The 22,611-nt window shown below is 33.8% G+C and overlaps 1 protein-coding gene across 2 annotated transcripts in view; it reads right to left on the reverse strand.

The window, feature by feature from the left end:
• Positions 1-8,196: 8,196 nt before the first annotated feature.
• LOC106870937 (uncharacterized) overlaps positions 8,197-22,611 on the reverse strand; it is a 99,329-nt gene continuing 84,914 nt past the window's right edge. For both annotated transcript variants that reach the window (XM_014917180.3, XM_014917181.3), the window contains exon 3: positions 8,197-10,345. In XM_014917180.3, coding sequence (XP_014772666.1) covers positions 9,124-10,345 — 1,222 coding nt within the window. In that variant the 3' untranslated portion in view covers positions 8,197-9,123. The remainder of the gene's footprint in view (positions 10,346-22,611) is intronic.

Genomic DNA, 22,611 nt, shown 5'->3' on the forward strand with positions numbered 1-22,611 from the left:
CGCACCGGCCCCCCTCACTGATATGAGGTCCCGCTTGCTAGATCAACTGGTTATTAAAAACAAAGCTCAATATTTCTCTAGCACATTATTGCTCAATATTTGCAATTAATTGACTATAATTAGGAATCGTAATCCTTCCATGACGTCAGGAATATTAGGAACATTTTTTCTTTCATTTTTTCTGGAATTCTGATGCAATTCTTTATCTTAATTAGAAAAGAAATGTCACATCAAAATAGTGAACATAAGCGGCAAATTCATCATAGAAAAGTTTTGAAATAGAATATGAATGCGTAACACAAAGTATAGGAAAGTACTTTATCTGATAGTCTAAGTTCAACATTTTATGCTGCAGTCGAAGTATATTTGGCTCTCTCACATTAGCATTTCGTTTGCCAGTCTAACATTGTAACAATCCAAACAATATAACCTGTACATTCACCTGTAAAATTATGAATCATGCAGTTTCCGCCATCCTTACAACTTGATAGAAAAACTTTTTTCAAAAATTAGTTTGTACGGTCTATGCTTTAAAAACCTTCATCTTAATATATCAGTTAATAAGAACACCGTAATTTTCTATATACAGCCAGGATTCATTGGGTAATATTTGAAATACATAAAGATGTCGGCTATAGAATGGAAGGTTCCGTATATTTGGTAAGACGAATTGTTGTAAATGAATTATGATTAAATTTTCCTGCACTACTACAAAAACTAAGATTATTTACAGAATAAAGAAACATTTATATACAAATATAAACTGAAAACAAAACAAAAAAAAACTATTGATATATTCATATTATACTATATATTTTTTTCTAAATGATACAGAAAAAATAGTTTATCATTAGTTTTTCTATGAACATGTAAATTGCTGTTTATAATAATTTCAATATATACGCCAATATTTACAGAAAGCACAAACACACACACATATGTATATATCACATCACTTTCTATCAAAAAATATAACGTTATCCATATTCCAAATTGTTATGAGGTAATAGCATGTATGTATATATATATATATATATGTGTGTGTGTGTGTGAGTGTGTCTGTGTGGGCTTCTGTGTGTAAACATATATATATATATGTTTATGTATATTTACGTACACACATGCACACGCGTGCGCATACATACACGCATATATGATATATTTATGCCATGCTAATCTATAGATATTGAAATTAAATGTAACTTGTGCATAGATAGCGACTTGAAAATAATATATTTGATACAAGGCTTAATCACAATTCTCTATGCTATGGAAGAGTACAAGTAATAACATTTAATAATTTATAAATTTTATCTTTTCATCTGCTGATTTCAAGTGAAATGAATTTCAAAGAAGTAATGACCGATTCGATAGTGTATTTGAAAAGAAGTCAAGAAGTCGGAGTTTCGATTCACGTTATTTCTATTGGGTTCGATCCATTTCCAAAATTTACGTAGTTACAGCATAGCGGCACAATTTACTGTTCAAGTGGCGAATGATTCTATGTATCAGAGTGTTCTTGATTAGTAACTTTTGCGTGTTTATCATAGTACAATTATATACAATGGACTGTACCATGTCCAGGGGATATCAGTTTCTCATTTACATCAAGAATCGTGAACACAAACAGGGCGTGCAGTTAATTATTTATAATACACACATTTTCAAACATACACACTTACACATACGCACATATATTTTACAACATTTGATGTAAACACCAAATATTTAATATATTTCATAACCAGTGGCTTCCTACAGGGAAACACGTAAGTTTGCACAACCTATGCATAGTCCGATCGCCGGTAACGAAACTGGTAACCCTGCCAAGCTTAAATTAGAGAAAAATGCGATTTTTAGACATCCCGTCGAATGAAAATAGCAGGATAAACAAACAAAACATGTGAAACAGTAGATGAATTCAAAAGATTCTACGGCCATGAAGTATTGTGTATATACTCGCATACATACATGAATACATAAACATCACTCACACTCAAATTCATACACACACATGTATATACACATATATACATATATTGATGCATACATATAAGTATACATATGTATGGTGGCTGCTTGCTTCTAGCAGGGTTTGACTTCGTGTACCTATAATTGTTCTTCCCGAGCGTCTTAAATGATATTTCGATTCTGAAAGGGCAATGTCTCATTTCAGCATTGGCTTCCTTATAGTCTTGTCTGTTATGTATGTTTCAGAAGCGCTACGATCCTTCACGTGACTTGCAGGTTTATGAAAGACATTGCAATGAAACTGGCCATTCAGAATAAAATTCCAAGAGCTAACGTGAGCCTTATTCGCATGAGTACGCTGGTGCGATCCCCAGCATAAAATATGCATATTTTGAGCATAAGGAACTTCGAAAGTATAAATGAGATATTCGTCCGAGTTTAGGAAATTTTGTTTCTGTTGCAGCATACTTGATTCTCTCAAGCTCAAAATCTTTCACACCGCGCACCACATACACGCTTTCCTATCTGTCAAAAGTGATTCAAGACATTTATTTTAAAAACATAATTTAAACCATTTCAAAATTGATTTTAAAGAGTCTTTGAATCTTTTCTTGTTCACAGCATAAGTTCACCACAAAGCATTTTTTGGGGAATGCGATCATCATCAACACAGATGCAATGGCCTGTCTATCGTCATTGCTTCCTAAAAGGCATGGCTTGGATTGATGTGAGCCTAGCTTCGTCAAGAAGCTCAATATAAGGAATGAATGAGGACTAGTTTATTCTGAATATGTGGCAGAGGCATTTGTGGAGAAATTTCTCAAATCTTTTACATGGCGCGTGTATATTGTTTAAGTTTCAGAAGAAAACAATAGCACGGAACGATCAAATGAGTAATATACATTGACGAGTTTTGATATGGTGCTGTGACCAGGCTTCAAATTCTAGGCTGCCAAAGGCCTTTGCTGTTCTTTCAATATGAGGTTTCTGTCAACATGTTCCATACTATCCTACTACTAATATGTAAATGTATATGCGAATATATATATATATATATATATATATATATATATATATATATATATATATATATATATATATATATATATATATACATACATACATACATACATATATGTATCGAAGAAATCGACCCAAGGACTTATTCTTTGTAAGCCTAGTACTTATACTATGGGTCTCTTTTTGCCGAACCGCTAAGTTACGGGGACGAAAGCACAACAGCATTGGTTGTCAAGCGATGTTGGGGGGACAAACACAGACATACAAACATCCACACACACACACACACACACACACACACACACACACACACACGCACACACACATATTTATATACACACACACATATACGACGGGCTTCTTTCAGTTTCCGTCTACCAAATCCACTCGCAAGGATTTGGTCAGCCCGATGCTATAGTAGAAGACACTTACCCAAGGTGCCACGCAGTGGGACTGAACCTAGAACCATGTGGTTGGTAAGCAAGCTATATATATACACACATAATTCAATAAGATTCGGATAAAAATTGTAGCAAACCACCTAAAGCCCGTCCACAGTAATAGGCTACTTGATATCATCATGCATTAAAAATGTCTTTGAATAATCGAAACTCGCTGCAATATTTATAGTTTATGCCCGTCTTACCTGGTTTTGCTTGCTTGTTGCCATTTCATTGGATTCAAAAACCTAGAGAGTGACGCGCATCGGAAACTTAATGAAGCCCGCCGTATATATATATATATATATATGTAGATATCTATATGAGTGTGTCTGTGTCTGTGTTTGTCCCCCCATCATCTCTTTACAACTGATGGTGATGTGTTTACGTCCCCGTAACTTAGTAGTTCAGCAAAAGAGACTGATAGAATAAGTACTAGGCTTAAAAGAAGTCCTGGGTGTGATATGTTCGACTAAAATCTCTGAAGACTGTGCTCTGGCATGGCCGCAGTCAAATGACTGAAAGAAATAAAAGAATATATACATATATTCTTTATATATGTATATATATATATATATATATATATATATATATATATATATATATATATATACATACACTCATAGACATAAATTTAATGTTGTGCATACATATATGCACGCGTGTGTATGTTTACTTCTGTGTGTGTATATATATATATATATATATATATATATACAAAATACAATCAATGCTTTAAATAATATCTTCGTATAATAATTATATATTAATCTATTTTGTAACATTGAATTCTCTCAAATCCAATATCGTAGCCTCTGCTGCATAATTTGCCCGTTGCCCGTGTTTATCCTATACCGATGAATTTTAGCGCCCTGGGTCTTGTGGAATACATAACAGTAATATACGGTAAAATATCCTCATTTGTCCTGCGAGAAAAAGAAGTGAAGCTTATAGATTGTTTGTGTCGGACTAGAGATACAAATGTGTCGCTAGTTGCAGCGAGATACAATTACAATGTTGTCTATTGATGTTGTCTTGTTAGAAAACCGAATTATCTCAACACCTTTGAAAATTAGATTCAGTATTAATAAACATAAGGAATTTAATTCAAAATATTCTATATGATGTCTGTTAGAATATATTTCTATTATATTTTCATTGTGTAATTCAATGCTCTCTGTGACTCAAAATATACCTTATGTATGCATTTATGAATGAATGTATGAATGTATGCATTTATGTATCTACGTGTTATATGTATATGAATGTGTTTTATGCATGTATACATTTATGTAACTCTCTTTCTCTGTAAATATATATATATACACACACATATATATATAGATACATACATACATATGTATACACACACATATATATATATATATATATATATATATATATATATGCAAACATATACATACATATACACATATATAAGTATATTTATATTTATATAAATAAATATGTGTGGGTGGGTGCGTATAAACAGACATAGCAACAGACAAATATACACGAGCCTGAAGCAGTAACAAGAGATATGTAGATTCCATTATGGCATAGTTCCCAGCACTCACCGCGACAACAAACAAATTCTCACATATCATCTCTATACTGTAGCAGCTGCATAGCTTCCATTCTCCGGTCGTTATTGTTAAATCGCTATAAACGTCATCAAAGATACAGAACATATAGCTACATGTATTATTGAAGCTAACTTTATTCATAGATACCTCATGAACTGTGAGTGATATGTACAATTTCTGTTTGGGTGGGAGAATATATACAAATTCTTTGTTTTGCAGCACATGAATATATTTGATTTTTAGTGGCGTTGTGTGATAAGATGAGAAAAATATCTGCTCTATTGAAACCTATTTTAAAAGTTGAAGTTTAATCAGTTACACATAGGATATACATAGCACTAGTTTCCTGACTATATACAGCTGAATGCTCTGTATTTATCAAAGAGCCTTTAGAACCATTTATATTGGTCCTTATTTGAAATATCGAATATTTTGCTTGAAAAGAAAGTCCTTCATTGCTTATGACCAATGAAATGAAATAACACATCTGTTGGATATTCTGCAAAGAAAGTGAAGCTTTGCCCCAAATTGCATTATTTAACTTAATAAAAATAGCTTCATTTCTGTTTAAAACCAACGACTACAAACACCATAATATTGTTATGGTCATATTATACCATTCAGTTAATTATGCAACTGTTGCATTACTCAGAAAATTATAGAATACATAATGATCGAGCTCCAATTTATATTTTAATAATATTGCACTCTAAATAGAATTCAATCTCAAAGAAATCTTACAGTATTCTGATTAATTACTGAATCCGCTAGAAATGTGATGATCATCATTACTTCTTCTTACGTGTAGTAACGAAATAGCTCTATTTGCAAATATAATACTGCAGAATACGAATTAATATTAGAAATATAACATCAAGTCTTTGGCAGTTAATTAATTTTTTGTTTTGTTTACAATCAATTGCGATTTTAATAGTGGTATATATGTTCTAGAATTAATATTTGCGAATCGAATTCAAATGTTATGTCACACATTCTGTAATTCAGATTATACAGTAAAGTTAAAATGAAAAGAAAATGATGTGAAAGATAATGAAATAAATGCAAAATAAAAAGGAGCCAAACTAAATCTTCTAAATCTAGGAATCTTAGAAATATTTAATAAATCTTGACCAAAATCGATATATTCTAAATATTTTCACGTCCATCATATTTGGTTAAGGAATTCCATTTCCAGTCGCAGACTCACAATTTTCTTTTTTAAAAAGAATAAACGAAAGGACGAAATATATAGTTCCATATATGCCTGTCTATTTCTACGTTATCTTCGAAGATTGTCACTCCATACACACAATAACAACAGTAAATTCAAACGAAATACTAACAGTAGCAAAAGCAATAAAAGAAAACTGACAATGAGACTGGCAAATAGTCTTCGAGAATGTTTTATGAATTTCTGAAGACAGTGAAGAATTAGTTGGGTATATAGTTGTATTAGGGATACGATTAGTAGAGAATTCTTTGTTAGAATTTGCAGACAGACGAATTAAATATAATTAATCCTATGTTTCTGCACATTTTTTGGTTGGCGATGACGAAGTTGGTGAATTGATTGTTTGTATAATAATATATTTGATATAATATCGAAGAGAATATTCACAGGGACGCTGTCTTGTTTAGTTATTGGCGAATTGTAAAGGAATGTTTCGTATCACTACAAAATTGAGAATTTCACATCAATTTAATAAATACAAGAGATCCAATATAGGAGTTGTATTATGTTAGTTTCTACTTGATCTAAGGAAGCAATTACGCTGAGTCCTTCGAGTACATGATTGAGCAGTATATGAAGTCTATAAAATAGAAAGAAAAATAACGTTGGATGATTGAGACAATAAAGGTAACAACAACCGGCTGAATAGATATAATCTATTAGCGGTGTGTTATGAAAAAGGATTTTCAGTGAGAGATACCGGATCAATGCATCCCTGGCTTGAACAGGTGTGATCATAGTGGACCATGCTACCGATATCAAAATTAACCTACTAAACTTGAAGACTTGTTTTTCATTCACTAAGCGTTATAAAAATTCTGAGAGAGCTACTAGGACTTTCGGCATTTAGTTGCGAGGCTTGAAATGCGGGAAACATTAAAGCCAGAGTAAATAAATTTTACTGCACTTTTAAGAGACATATATATTGTAAAACATTTCTGTAAGTATATACTCTGTATTTAGAAAAAAACGTTTCTATTTATACAGATGAACTACTTAGTATTAAGTGTTACTATCAAGAGCACATTCTAAAATACTTGTTGACATGTGTTAATGTCCAAAATTAATATATGTAAATATATATAATTAATATATATAAATATAATATATATATATATATATAAATATACATATATAATATATATATATACATATATAATATATATATATATATATATATATATATATATATATATATATATATATATATATATATATATATAAAACAATATATAATATACATACATATATATATATATATATATATATATATATATATATATATATATATATATATATATAATATATAAAAATATATAATATATGGAAATATATATGATATATGTAAATCTATATAATATATGTATATATATATATATATATATATATATATATATATATAACATATATAAGCGAAGGAGTGGCTGTGTTTATCAATCACATTGTTCTAGGTTCAGTCCAACTCCGTGGCATCTTGAGCAAGTGTCTTCTACCATTGTCTCGGGCCGACCAAAGCCGCGCGAGTCGATTTTGTAGACGGAAATTGAAAGAAGCCCGTCGAATATATGTTTGTGTGTGTGTGTGTATGCTTGTGTGTCTGTTTGTCCACTTAGCATTGCTTGACAAGCGATTCTGGTGTGTTTATGTCCCCCGTCACTTAGCGGTTCGGCAATGGATCTGGATAGAATAAGTACTAGTCTTACAAAGAATAAATGCCGTGGTCGATTTGCTCGACTAAATATATATTATTAAATAGGCTGAAGTATTTTAAATCTGATTCATAAGTTTGGCAACTATGGTATTTGTACAAAGTATTATTCCGTTCATTCTCTTCCTCTTATGGACATTATATTTTGCATGTTGGGATTCTACTCATTTTGAATCACGGGTGTTAGCATTTTTCGTGTACATACTGCTTTCTGTTGACGGATAAATCGACAACACTGGCTGAAAAGAAACAAGTGATTACTATCATTTATTTATTTATTCTGTCGACCTGGTGGTGATGGAAGCCAAATTTTGCTTTCGATGGTATTTCAACTGCGAACAATGATTCACCGTTCTAGGACTACAAACATAAAAATTTGAAGAAGAAACTAGATAGGCTCTTCACTGTTTGAGCCACGACTGGTATCCTAATACAAAAGCGACAATAAGTGGAAAAGCGATCACAAACTGTTCTCATATTCTAAACTGGTACAGCATTTCCACTCACGTTGATAATAAATTGACAGTTTCTTCGAACGTTCTAAGTTCACATTTTCTATGAAATCACAAACATGTTCTTTTATTTTTAAAGTGTACTTTGTGTATTGAGTAGTATTGTTAATTTTTGAGAGTGCAAATGTTAGTAAAATACGGTGTTATAATATTTATGATTCTGTTTTGACTTTTTCTGTACCAAACATATTGTATGTTAAGTACATTGTGTTAACAAGATACTTTGAAGTACGAACACGTGCAAATGTTTGCAATATTTATGTATCATATATATGCATTCAGGTAATTATAATCATATAACTTTGTGTGAATGTGACTGACAAGTGGAAATAGATTAAGATCTGTGTGTTTTACGTATCAGATTCCTACACTGTTTGGCGAAGCATGAGTTATATTTTGTATATGTTAACTTCATAGCTAGTGGAGAATGTGTTAGTAGACTTGTAGGGCATATAGACATTCAATATGCGTAAGAAAGGATGAGGTCAGATAATTATTGATAAAGTTTCATAGAAAATATGTGATAGATATGGATACATTTTCTATATATTAAGAGAGGTACCAATATTTTCAAAGAAGTACCTTATATTGGAAGAAGTACATGAAATTAAGACATCAGTACATGTATTTAAATATCCGTTATTGTAATACCCTTCTATGTACAATGCAATATTTTTTTCATGTCTTTTCTGAAAATTGGATTCATGAAAGCATATATAGCAGGGTTGGCAACATTATACATAAAATACATATAAAATACAATTTTGTTCTGTGGGAGAACTGCATGCGCCATTAACCAGCCTGGAAGAAATGCTATGACAAATACTAACGTCACAACAAAAAGTACGCCGGCAATTTTCAGATTTGAAGACTGAGTCCGTTCTTTAACTTTATCGTGTTTTCGCTGAGTCCTCTTTGATGCACCATCTTTTCCATTTTTCACTGTATCTTTCTTTCCCGCTTTTGTTGCTTCAGTTGCATTATTTTCGCACGTCTCATCTAGAACGGTATCTTGTGTCACAGTAGTAGACGTGGGAGCTGTGTATTTGGTTTTGTTGCGCCAAGATCTTTTCAGTACAACAAACCTTACAATTAGAGCATAAAGTACAGCAATGATTAGAAAGGAAACCAAAAATAGAAATGAATAAAACTTTTGATAAGCTTTGCGTGTTGATTCATTTATGATGATAATGTTAGGGCCACATTCAGCAGAGTAATTGTAAGTATAACTTGGCACAGGAGATGATTTAAGTCTATTTTCGTATCCAAATAACAAAGTATCGTTGTAGGTTTCAGTTCGTATCTCTAAGCCAACGGTTGTATTATAATCACCTGGTACTTCATACTTCTTATACATACCATGCATAAGACTGGTGAAGACGCCAAGGCCGATTGCTGAGAGACCAAGTGTGGAAATAAGGATTTTCGCCCTCTTTACGGTCATCACTCCAAGAAAAGGATGGCAAATACAAAAGTAACGATCGAATGCGATAGCTACCATAATAAACATTGAAAATGGAACATTCGATGTTATTAAGAAGAAATACATTTTACAAAAGCCATCATAGACGACCTTGTATTCAAGAGATTCCACTATCACCGTAAACGGAATCACAACCATGCAGGTAAATAAGTCGACAATTGCTAAACTTATTATGAAGATGTTAGATGTTACTTTCTCTTTCTTATTGGAATAAATATAAACCACAATAGCATTTCCGATGCTTCCAAGAACGGAGAAAGTCAAAAGCTGGAAGATTAGCACGTAAACTCGCCACTCGTATTCGCCAGATGAATTGCTAATTGTTGCGACATTCACGTCTGTCTCTTCTGTTCTGTTAGCCATTCCTGGTAGATGAGTGACTGCATTTTCCATCCTGAGAGTGAGAGAGAGAGAGAGAGAGAGAGAGAGAAAACAAAACAAATTAGAGTAATTAACTCAAGAAAATCGCATAAAATAACAGAAACAAAAAGCGAACAAAGCAAAACAAAGGAAAAAATATAAAGTGAAAAATCAATTCCAGCTCGAATTGAAAATTAATAAAATACTTCTAACCATCACCATCATCACCACTACCACCAGCACCGACACCACCAACCCATCAAGCCTCCATCACCGCCACCGCGCAAGCAACCACCAACACTACCACGACCACTATTACTGAAGGCAATGTAGGACAGATTACCTTAGTCGCTGTGCCAAAAGCCATGCGTTCTAACCAAGCTGCCACTGATTTTCACTTTTATAATTCTAACGTAGATGAAATAAATACAAACAATGTACTGAAGTTACGTTAACTAGCTATACTTTCAAAATGAGAAATATTCTTACATGTTAAACTTATTGCAAGATTTTCGATCTCTTGGTGTTTGAATTTGCCTGACTCCTAATCTAATGTTACAATCCTTTGTATTTAGAGGAGGCCAAGGAGTTAAAACTTAGAACTAAATGTAATTTACAAATCGGAGACTGTAATTTCAATGGATGAAAGGCAAAGTCATCCCCGCTAAGCATTTCATCCGCCGTGCCTGCCCACCGCCTTACTAATTATAAATACAGTAATCTCTTGACTATCGCGGGTGTTACGTTCCGAACTCCACCGCGATAGGAGAAAATCTGCGACGTATAAACAATACTGTACGGTATTTTTTTTAGTATTTTTATAATTTGTATATATTTTATAAATGCAAAGCAACAACACGGAGGGATCGACGTAAGCTTAAATAATAAACCACAATATGGCGAGGGATTACTGTATTGGTTTCAAATTTTGGCACAATGCTAGCAATTTCAAGGGAGGAGTTAAGTCGATTACATCGACCCTAGAACTAGTACTTACTTTGTGAACCACGAAAGGGTGTAAAACAAAGTCAACCACAGCACAATTTGAATTCAGAACGTAAAGACGGTCGAAATGCAGCTAAGCATTTTTACCGGAGTGCTAACGATTCTATCGGCCCACCGCCTTATTAATTAGAAATATTGATAATTAGAATTATTCATTGATATTTAGAAATATTCAAATACAGTTCTGAATTATTTGTATAATTTTAAAGCTTGATTTAACGAGAAAATTACTACTGATACATTACAAGACAATCTAAGCGATTTTATACCATTTCTTTCAGCGTCACCACTGCAAACTGGATAATTATTATATCCAAAATCCGTCGCTTTTATAGAGATTAACTTGGAACATTGAATGAGATTGACGTTTCAAGCACAAAGCAATTATAGAATATAATTATGAGAACAAATCGATCAATATTTTATAATTATTAAAGCAATTTTATACCTCGTTTATATATTTTTTAGCCTTCTCACCTATAACACTTAGAAACAACACCCTTGGTTACAATTACACCTTTAGAACATTCATCGTCTGGTTCTTTCTAATTTCGTGCTAGAGAATCAGAACTCTTTTGATATAATTGAAAGGACATATTTATGGAGATCAAATATCGAAGTTTGTTGCAGGACTATTTAGAATATTCCATCTAGGTTTTGTGTATGACAGCACAAATGATAGTTATTCAATTATCATTTCAAAGGTTTCTCTCGATAATTTGTTCCCGGTGACTAATTTCAACCAAACACAATACCGTAGTTAACATAATTAACAGGAAATTAAACTTATGCAACCGTCCATACATTCCATGCGGCAGTAACTGTGAAGAAATACAAAGATGATTTTTTCTTTTGTTTTCAAATAAGCCCAGGTGAACTAACAAAATACATTGTCGCACTTAATTACATCCCTTTATGTGTGTTGAAACATTGATGAGATTCACTCTGTTATTATACTCTTTCAGGATAATAAAATAGGGACTAATATCGCATTTGTGTCTTCTGATAATAGAAGAAAACAGTTTGCAGAGACATTTTGAAGATATTTGGCACAGTAGACTGCTTGGTTAATTTCTTGTTTAACCCTTTTCTGGCTCAGAGATCACAAAAATTATTTACTCTGAAGATCGATAAAATAATCTACCTTTACATGTTTGGATATTGAACTGGATCTCAAATAGAACGTTCAAATATCCTTTTCTACTCTGGGTACAAGGTCCGCGATTTTTGGGGAGGGGGCCAGTCGATTATATCGACCCCAGTACGCAACTGGTGCTTAATTTATCGACACCGAAAGGATGAACGGCAAATTCATCCTCGGCGGAATTTGAACTCAGAACGTAGACTTACAAAATAAGAACGTTCGAACATCACCAACAGTGTAACACCAAATTGCGCCCGCACGCGTGTTGGGTCATACCATCAATAATGCTGTTTTTTTATACCTGTATTTTTTTCCAAAACTAAGAGAAATGGAGTTCTTTTTTAATATAACATATACTCTCCTTCATTTTCTATAATGCTTTTCCATCTATCTGGTAAACTTGCAATGCCCCTCTGCCAAATTTCACTTGTCCGTGACGAAAAATACTCCTTCAGTAATGTTCTGACCTCGTCTACAGGATTCATTTTTTTTTATCCAAATGATTTTGAAGACTGCGGAATAAATGATAATGGGGCAAATTTCGTGTAAAAAAACTCTAAAATTTCCTCATCATTACTTGATCTATTCGAAGTTTTTCTGCTTCCTTGTAAATGTTAATATATGAAAGTTAGCGGACAAAATGCTTAGCAACTTTTCATCCGTCTTTATGTTCTGAGTTCAAATGCCGCCGGAATCGACTTTGCCTTTCATGCTTTCGGGGTCGATGAAATAACTGCCAGTTGAGCTATGGGGTCGATTGAATCAGCTTAGAACCTCCCATGAAATTGCTGGCCTTGTGCCAAAAATTCAAACCGATGTATGAAAGTGAATGTACATTCTAATTTGTTGACCGCATTTCAACACCAGGCTACCCGAAATTTGAGCAACAGGACACGTATCGTTTGAAGCAGAACACCAAAACCTATGCGAAATTTTCGAATACATCCTATAAACCTAAGCAAGGCCAGATAGTATTACTACTCATTTACAAGGCGGGGTTCTGGCACAATCGTTAGCACACTGGAAAAATTACTTACCAGCATTTCGTCCGTCTTTATACTCTGAGTTCAAACTCCTCCGTGTCAACTTTGCCTTTCATCCTTTTGGTATCGATAAACTGAGTACCAGTGAAACACTGAGGTCGATGATATCGACTAGTCCCCTCCCCACCCAAATATCAGGCCTTGTGTTTTTAGTAGAAAGGATTATTAGTCGTTTATACATATAGTATTTTCCAAAGCGGAGAGGGGCGGTACCTTACGATAGTGAAGTATCGAGCACGATACGTTACTTTCTCAACCCTCACATAGGAAAAGGGATTATTCGACTTGGTAAAACATTTTTATTCATATCGATTGATGAAAATTGTTTAATTTTGGGGGTTTCACCTTCATTTGTATGAAATCTCTTATGTATGTCAAATGTCTTCATTCACTTACAACTTATTAAAACTTACATTATAGTAAAAACGAAGTCAATGGCTTTAACATTTCTGTGATTCATATTGCGTATTGAAGTTGCCAATCACATGCTAATCCACTATCATCTCTTCTTACATATTCATAACCAATTATAGATCTAATCACGAATTCTAACGCAATTCGACGTTCACTTGAAATAGAAATATTCAGAAAAACCGTCATGTGAACTATCCAACAACCGTTTGCTTCAATAAACAACATACTTTTACATACTTACAATGACACACGCATATACATATACATGCAATGGGGAAATGAGAAAGAGAAACTGAACTAATTGATAGCATTGTAGCTTCCATAATTAGGAAATTAATTATTTTATAGATAACTTGTCACGTGAGTCTTAATTAATCAACCATACTTTAGCTTCTTCAGTACCTTCATTCATCACAATTCATGCCATCTGGTACAAGCTTCAGAAGACCATTAACAGATATATATATATATATATATATATATATATATATATACACTTACATGTGTACGTCTCCTCGTTTGTGCGTGCATGGGATTGTATTGTGATGCACAGAATTAATTGATTGATTTTACTGTTTCTATTCTTGCATAATTATTTTACATATCTCATTAAGTCATAATCTATATTCTACTATGAGTTGTCAGCAATCGTAAAAAACAATTAAGGCTTTTGGTGAGCATTAAAATTATATTTCTGATCTCAGATGATTAAATGTGGCTGCGCTGTTTGTTTGGCTCATCTATAATGTTTGTTCGAATTTGTCCGCTTAAAAGGGTAGAGGGAGTTGGGCCCATGATGAGGATGATGATGATGATCATCATCATCGTTATTGTAATCATTATAATAATAATAATAATAATAATAATAATAATAATAATAATAATAATAATAATTATTATTATGGAAGCGAGTTTGCAGGATCGTTAGAAAGCTGGATAAAATGCTTAGCGGCATTTCGTCTACCGCTACTTTCTAGTTCAAATTCCGCCAAGGTCGGCTTTGCCTTTTATCCTTTCGTGGTCGATAAATTAAGTAGCAGTTGAGTACTGGGGTCAATGTAATCGACTAGTCCTCTTCCCAAAATCTCAGGCATTGTGCCTATAGTGCTGCTGATATGGTCACTTAACACTTCCCCACAAAAATTAGTAAGCTTTTTCTAGTACTTTCTATGTGTACTAAAACTTTGAGATGGTTATGTTTATAGACACTATGTCTTATATACGTTATACGTTACAGGGTTTATAGATAAAATACAATATAGCTTCTTAAAACTTCTTATAAACTTCGATATCTTAGCTATGATAGTTAGTCCCATCTTGCCGAAGATACTCTTAAAAATTTCATAAATTTCCATATTATTATTATTGTTGTTGTTGTTGTTGCTGTAGGTTCGGTCTGGATCTCCAAGTGGAGAAGAACTGGGGCGCAGTGACAGACAGGGTGGCCACTTTTTAACTACGTTGTTTTTGCTTTGCTTTATGAGATCTGATCCAAGTCTATGCCAGGGATCCGATGTATCAGCAAAATGAACTTTATTTCTGGTTGTTTTGGAGACATTTTCAAATAAAGCTTTAGTCGTACATTCTGGATTTTTAAGTAAGCATCACTTGAGATGGGAAATGTCTCGCGCTGTGACTGTCCGGGACTTGCCTTTATCACTGCGCTCATTCCGATATTTGGGATTTTGTAAATATCTGCGAATTGCTTTCACATGACCTAGTTTCTTGCTTTTACCTATTTCTTTTATAATCTGGTTCCTCTCATAATCTGTAAGATCTTTTCCAAACCCCATCTTTTGATATCAATATTACGACTATTAATTCTGTTCACCTGAAAAAGAAAATTGTTGATCAATACAAAAACTAAAAGCTGCAAATGCTAAATTTTGCATACAAAATTTTCTCCAAACTCCCTCTGGTAGTTATTTAGAAAATCTGAAAAAATCATCATGGACTATTATCTCGGTTCGCAGTGTATTCGGGAGGCGATATCTAGCTGCACAAAAGATAGGTCTCTGGGTTTGGAGGGTCTGCCATTCGGGCTTTATACTCATCTGCCAGACTTGTTCGGTGAGCTTTAGGGAGAAATCTACCGCAACTGGCAGCAGACTAGTCCCCTCCTCCAAAATTTCAGGCCTTGTGCTTATAGTAGAAAGGATTATATTTATTATTATCATTTATAAAGGCGGTGAGCTGGGGGAATCGTTAGCACACTGGACGAAATGCTTTGCGGTATTTCGCTCGTTGTTATGTTCTGAATTCAAATCCCACCGAGGTCAACTTTGTCTTTCATCCTTTCGTAATCGATAAAATAAATACCAGTTGAACACTGATGTCGATGCAATCGACTCATCCTCCTCTCCACAAAAATTACTGCCCTTGTGGCAAAATTTTAAACAATTATTATTATTATTATTATTATTACAATCGTCATAACAACAATAATGGCAATTCCCTGCAGTATTTGTTCGGGTTTTTAACGTTCTAGGTTCTACTCTTGCCATGGCATACTTGCGTATCATAGTGTTTTTCACTCCATCACAGTTATTCTTTGGTCAGGTATCTCTTTAAGCATAATTACTACTTTCCATTAATCTGTATTTGATCTCGCACGCTAACCTTCGTGCGTAATTGAACGATAATATATAAATGAGTGTCTGTGCATTTGCGTTACTGAAGAGCGAAGCTGTGATGCATGTGCGTAGATATTTCTCTCTTGTAAGGCGATCCAATGTTAACATCGGTAGCGAGGACTATGCTCTTGATATGGTATCTTCGTTGATAATGAAATCTTCGTTATTTCCCCTCCAAGCGCGCGCAAGAAAGAGGGAGAGAGAGGGGGGAAGAGTGTGTGTGAGTGAGTAAGAGAGTTGGGGTGGGAAAGAGGTGAATTTGATACTGGTGGTACTTCAGCCCGGCTATAAGGAGCAAGAAGGAATGAAGCTGACCGTTTTGTCACACGCGCTAACATGTGATTTAATAACATGTGATTTAATAATAGTTCAACGATCACATGACCAACAATAATTAATTATCACTTTACTTGTCAGTAGGGATATTGTTTAAAACTTTACTGTCAGTAAGTGCTTTAGTAAATCAGGTAAACCGTTTTGCTTTTTTAATAGGTATATTCTTGAGAATTCGGTTAATAAAGTACACATTTTATTAACCGAGCACTCATTCCAACGTTCACTTTTACGTACATATATATATATATATATATATATATATATATATATATATATATATATATATATATAGATGTATGTGTATATATATATATATATATATATATATATATATACATGCATGTGTGTGTGTGTGTGTGAAGAATTAATGAATTAAATAACTACAGACAGAGAAAAAGAGAGAGAGAAAGGGGAGCGACAAAGGGGAGAGAGAGAGAGAGAGAGAGAGAGAGAGAGAGAGAGAGAGAGAGAGAGAGGAGAGGCGGTAAGAGAGAGGGAAAGAGTGAGGAGGAGGATGGAATTTAACAACATCAAAAATATATCAGCTGCTCATTTAATATGTGAAGTCTGATATTATGCAAACTGTGGAATCGCATTAAGGAAATGGTGCAAAATTGTCTGCGTCACGCAAATTCCGTGATTGCATGTGTGTCTTACACAACTGTGTTTAATCAGCCAATAGTGGTATCATATTCTTGATGGAAATGAAAACTAATATAATATCCCAACCGATTTTGCATGAAGCTTTTGCGATAATGCATGTTATACTAGGAAAGGAGTAACATGAAATGTATAGAATGACATGTAAATGTACCAAATCAGGTAGAACATTTGAAATAGTGAACTTGATACATGGAGTGTAAATCATTCGCTGAAACGAAGAGACTTCGCTGACGTCTTGAGGAACAAGTAACATTTCTAATGTTTGAAATGCCTGCTATGAAATTGTTATACTCAGTTATCTTCACTTTATATACATGCACACATGTTTGTATGTATGTATGTATGTATGTATGTATGTGTGTGTGTGTAGAAAATCTCTATAAGAGATGAACGTAGCAACTATACTGAGAAGTATCGATACTTGCCTTCTATATGTATAAATGGCAATTTCTGTCTGTCCCTCTGACTGTTACCATCTTAGTTCCTGAGCCAGCGAACTAATATTCACGAAAGTTTTCATACATCTTACACTAACATCTAGTTCAATAATAGGCTGATTGTATTCCAATAAAAGTATATAATGTGCACCCCAGGGGTGTTGGACTAATTATATGAGAAAATGAGAAGTGTTTCAAAAAGTATTAGTCTGACGGAAAGGCAGTAACAAAGAGTGATAAAGAGAGAGGAGAGGAGAGGAGAGAGAGAGAGAGAGAGAGAGAGAGAGAGAGAGAGAGAGAGAGAGAGAGAGAGAGGAGAGAGAGAGAGAGAGGGAGAGAGAGAGAGAGAGGGAGAGAGAGAGAGAGAGAGAGAGAGAGAGAGAGAGAGAGAGAGAGAGAGAGAGAAAGAGGTGAGAGTCAAAAATACATAGCTTTCAGGGGGAGACGAGGTAGGCATGCCCTGAAGTGGAATAAATAACAATTTATACAAGACATTCTATTGTAAAAATTGCCTGGCAAAGAATGGGCTATTCAGCTGGTATGTGTGTATATATATATATATATATATATATATATATATATATATATATATATATGTATATATATATATATAATATATGCATATATATATATATATATGCATATATATATATATATATATATATATATATGCATATCACACACACACACACCACACACACACACACCACACACACACACACACACACACACACCACACACATATATATATATATATATATATATATATAAATATATATGTATATCTGTCTATTCATCTGTCTGTTTGCTGTATGTATGTATGTATGTATGTATGTGTATGTATGTATGTATGTATGAATGTATGTATGTATGTATGTATGTGTGTATGTCTATGTATGACTATGTAGTGAGACTAAATTGAAGTAATTGATTACTTTGTTTCGACAATTACGGAATAATTATAGTATTTTGTAACGTAGCGTTTAATTAATCAATGATTTTTTAGTTTCTTTTATTTCACAATTCACATCATCTGTCAAATGCCATACATTACCATTTGTACTGTAAAGCAAATTTATATCAGATGTACGTGTGTTAATGAGGTGAAGCTTAGCTGAGATGTATAATGGATCACTGAACATATAACTATTTATAGTAATAGCAACACCTAAAAAACAATTTATTCAGATCGCTTCCTGATTTCTTCAGCTTAGCTTCGAATGGCAATAAGAAATGACCTTGATGATAGTATATCGATATGAACCCCAGCATGCACATCTAACAGTGTGCGGTCGATGCTGTCGAAACGTACGTTGGTTCCACGAAAGAATGCTCTAAATAGCTGTTTAATAAAATTATAGATGTGGAATATCTCCGTTCACCTGATTACTATTAATACTATATACATATACATATTCAAATTGAGGGAGTGGAACAGGTAAAATACACGCAAAATATGTTTATTAGTAAGCAGTAGCTCTTAATATAATAGTTATCCAAGGAGCTATGCTCAGTGTATTTAATTCAATGTATTCATTTTCATCCTATATTATAAATTTAAATCATAATTATATCTGTATTTTAAATTCATTTTTTTTTATTTTTATATTTGTTTAAAAATAATATAACTTATATAATATTGTATTTTTATATAATTTATAAATCTATGTTTTGATATTTTGATATTGTCTACACATTAATTCACCTCTCCTTTAATTAATCTATTCGTTACGTCTTGATCTCTTTCTCTTCTTTTTTTTATTTCCTCTTTACTGCTTTCTGTCTTTCTCTTTTCCCTTTATCTTTTTATCCTATTTAGTAGTCTTTTCCATCTCAATACTTACATACAAGCATACATACGTATATACATACATGCATACATACACACATACATACATATATGTATACATATGTATATACGTTGATGATATACATATCATGGATGCTCTGGGATGCATCATCAGTGATGCAGATGCACACCTACACTATTGTGTAGCCAAACTGATACGGTTTTAAAATGATATCTCTGTAATTAGGGAATTAGGGAGATAGCAATTTAAATGTAATAGATTTAATGATTTAATGATTTGTAATTATATTAGGCTTTCGAATTACTATGCCAAAATGTTTATCGACGAAATTTCCATGCAGGGCATAGACATTGTGGGTGTGTCAATATATGAAAGATGCAGGTAATGTTTTTTCCTTACTTTGTTTCACATAAAAGCTGCAGGACTTGTCCTTTATTGATCGTATACAAAAGCATGTGAGTTGGTTTGAAATCTGTACATTGACATTTCTAAGCATGCACAACCACAGAGGGAGCAGAAGAACTGTATATAGGGCCATTTAAAGTAACCGAGATTGTAATCTTTCGCTTTCCAGGCGTCAAAGATTTTCAAATTCGTTTTAAAGCTATTTGGCACTGACAGAGCTATTTTTCAACTGCCTGAAACAAGTAGTAAACGAAGGTTGTCTGTCTGTCTGCTTGTTTATCCATCTATCTATCAACTATATAAACCACCCTATCAGGAGCTTTTAAGCTACTTTTCTAATACGTCTGGCGAGCTAGCAGAGCGGTTAGCGCGACGAACAAAATGCTTAGCTCTTCTGGCTCATATTCCAGGTTTGGGCATCACACTTACTGAAGAAGAAAACATGAATGTATTCCAATTATATTTGAAGCAACAAATTATTTCCGAGGCAACAATACAGTATCTAGGATGTAGGTAATCCTGCTCGAAATAGCAAGCAAATCTGCTTTAGTATCCAACTTATTCCACAAGGGAATGAAAACATTGCATAATGTGATTCTAAATTCACACTAACAGGAGGGTAAAATGACAGTGTTTCAACTGGGCGCATTTATAGGCAGAATCGTTAGACTGTGGGAAAATAGTTCACCGTCTTGGCTCTTTATGATCTGAGTTCAAAGCCTGACATGGCTGACTATACTTTACTTCTCTCCGGGTCGATAAATTAAATTACTAGTTAGGTGGTGAATTCAATTTAATCGACTTAATTTGAAGTAACAGTCAAAAGATGGAGTCAATGTAATCGAGCAAAGAATGGTATTCTGCATTCTCTACCACTACTACCTATATTACTACTGTCACACACGCTATGACTCATGAAAGTAGTACTCGCCGTCCCTTCCATCATTCCTCCAACTTTATATGCAATAAATATTGAATTTAGTTTCTTAGATTGATGCACTGATTGATGCTCTGATGTAGTTGACGTCTCTTCAAGCGCCAGTGCCTCGCTTTGTAGCAGTTGTAACCAGCGGTAGCATCAGGAATACAGAGAAAGTTGGCTAATATGCAGTAGCCATCAAAATGTTCAATATATACTTCTCGGTGAGAAGTTTGCCAAGCTTTTTGGGCAAAACAACTAATTGAATTTGGAAATAAGATAGTTTCTTTGCTGATACCACACGAATATTTGGAAAAGGAAAAGCAGAAATAGCTAAAGAGACAATGGAATAGTAATGTGTGTTAGTTAACAACCGGCCAATGAAAATAGACATCGATGCATAAGTAAAAGACTTCTTGAGAGCTATTTGGAATGATATCAGCTTTGTTCCTGAATCAAATAATGCGTCAATGTCGAAGTTAGAGTCTTCTCTGATGTACACACAAATGTATTCAACTGTCTACTGTAAAAATATCGCAAAGAACCAGAAGAGCTAAGCGTTTTGTTCGTCGCGCTAACCGCTCTGCCAGCTCGCCAGACGTATTAGAAAAGTAACTTAAAAGCTCCTGATAGGTTGGTTTTTAAGCTAGTGCGTAACTTTTAAGCAACTAACCCCGAATGGGAAGATCTACAAACAGATCTCTAACTTGTTTTGGAGAATTTGTTGCAATTGCTTCCTACGGAGTCATGTCCCAATGATGATCATATTCATCGCTAAGAACCATGTAAAAGAAAGAAAAAAAAAACGCCGTAAACAATCGTAGTAATGAAAACATAAGAATCCAAAATTTCAGGATTCCAGGTCTGGATTCGGTCCGGAATGCTTTTAATTTACTCACGGAGTCAGCCTGATTCCAAAATGGTCTGATATGTTGGGCTACGGCATCTAGGAGTAAAGTTGAAAACGTGTGTCACACTGACACACTGACTTTCATATTTATTATATTAGATATGTTTAATTGTGGGGAAACTGTATTTCAATTAAAGTTTATCATATATATAAACAATATATGAGTATATGCATATATCTGTACATGTATGTACATACCTTCATCTACATGTACATATAAATACATAACTGGGTTCATGACGTGGCAAAAGAACATGGACAAAATGATAAATAAGGTACAACAAACAAGCAAGCCACATAGAAACATCTCCTTCATCAGCTGCCACCATTAAAACACCGGCGTTTCGAAGAATTAAGGCAGTACGCATCGTTGAAATGGTTCTTCCCACGAACACAAATTAAATTATTTTCGCGGAGGGTAGTGGCGGACGGAAAACAAGACAAGAAAACGAAACGGTGAATAAACAAACAAGTAAAGAGGCTGTACAGCCGGACGGGAAGTGTGTATGTATTGAACGCTGTGAAGCACGAACAGGAGGGGCAAAGTTCTGTCCAGGATAGTTGTACATCATTTCTCCCT

This window comes from Octopus bimaculoides, chromosome 12 (assembly GCF_046866305.1).
Source record: "Octopus bimaculoides isolate indiv1 chromosome 12, ASM4686630v1, whole genome shotgun sequence".
NCBI lineage: Eukaryota > Metazoa > Mollusca > Cephalopoda > Octopoda > Octopodidae > Octopus > Octopus bimaculoides.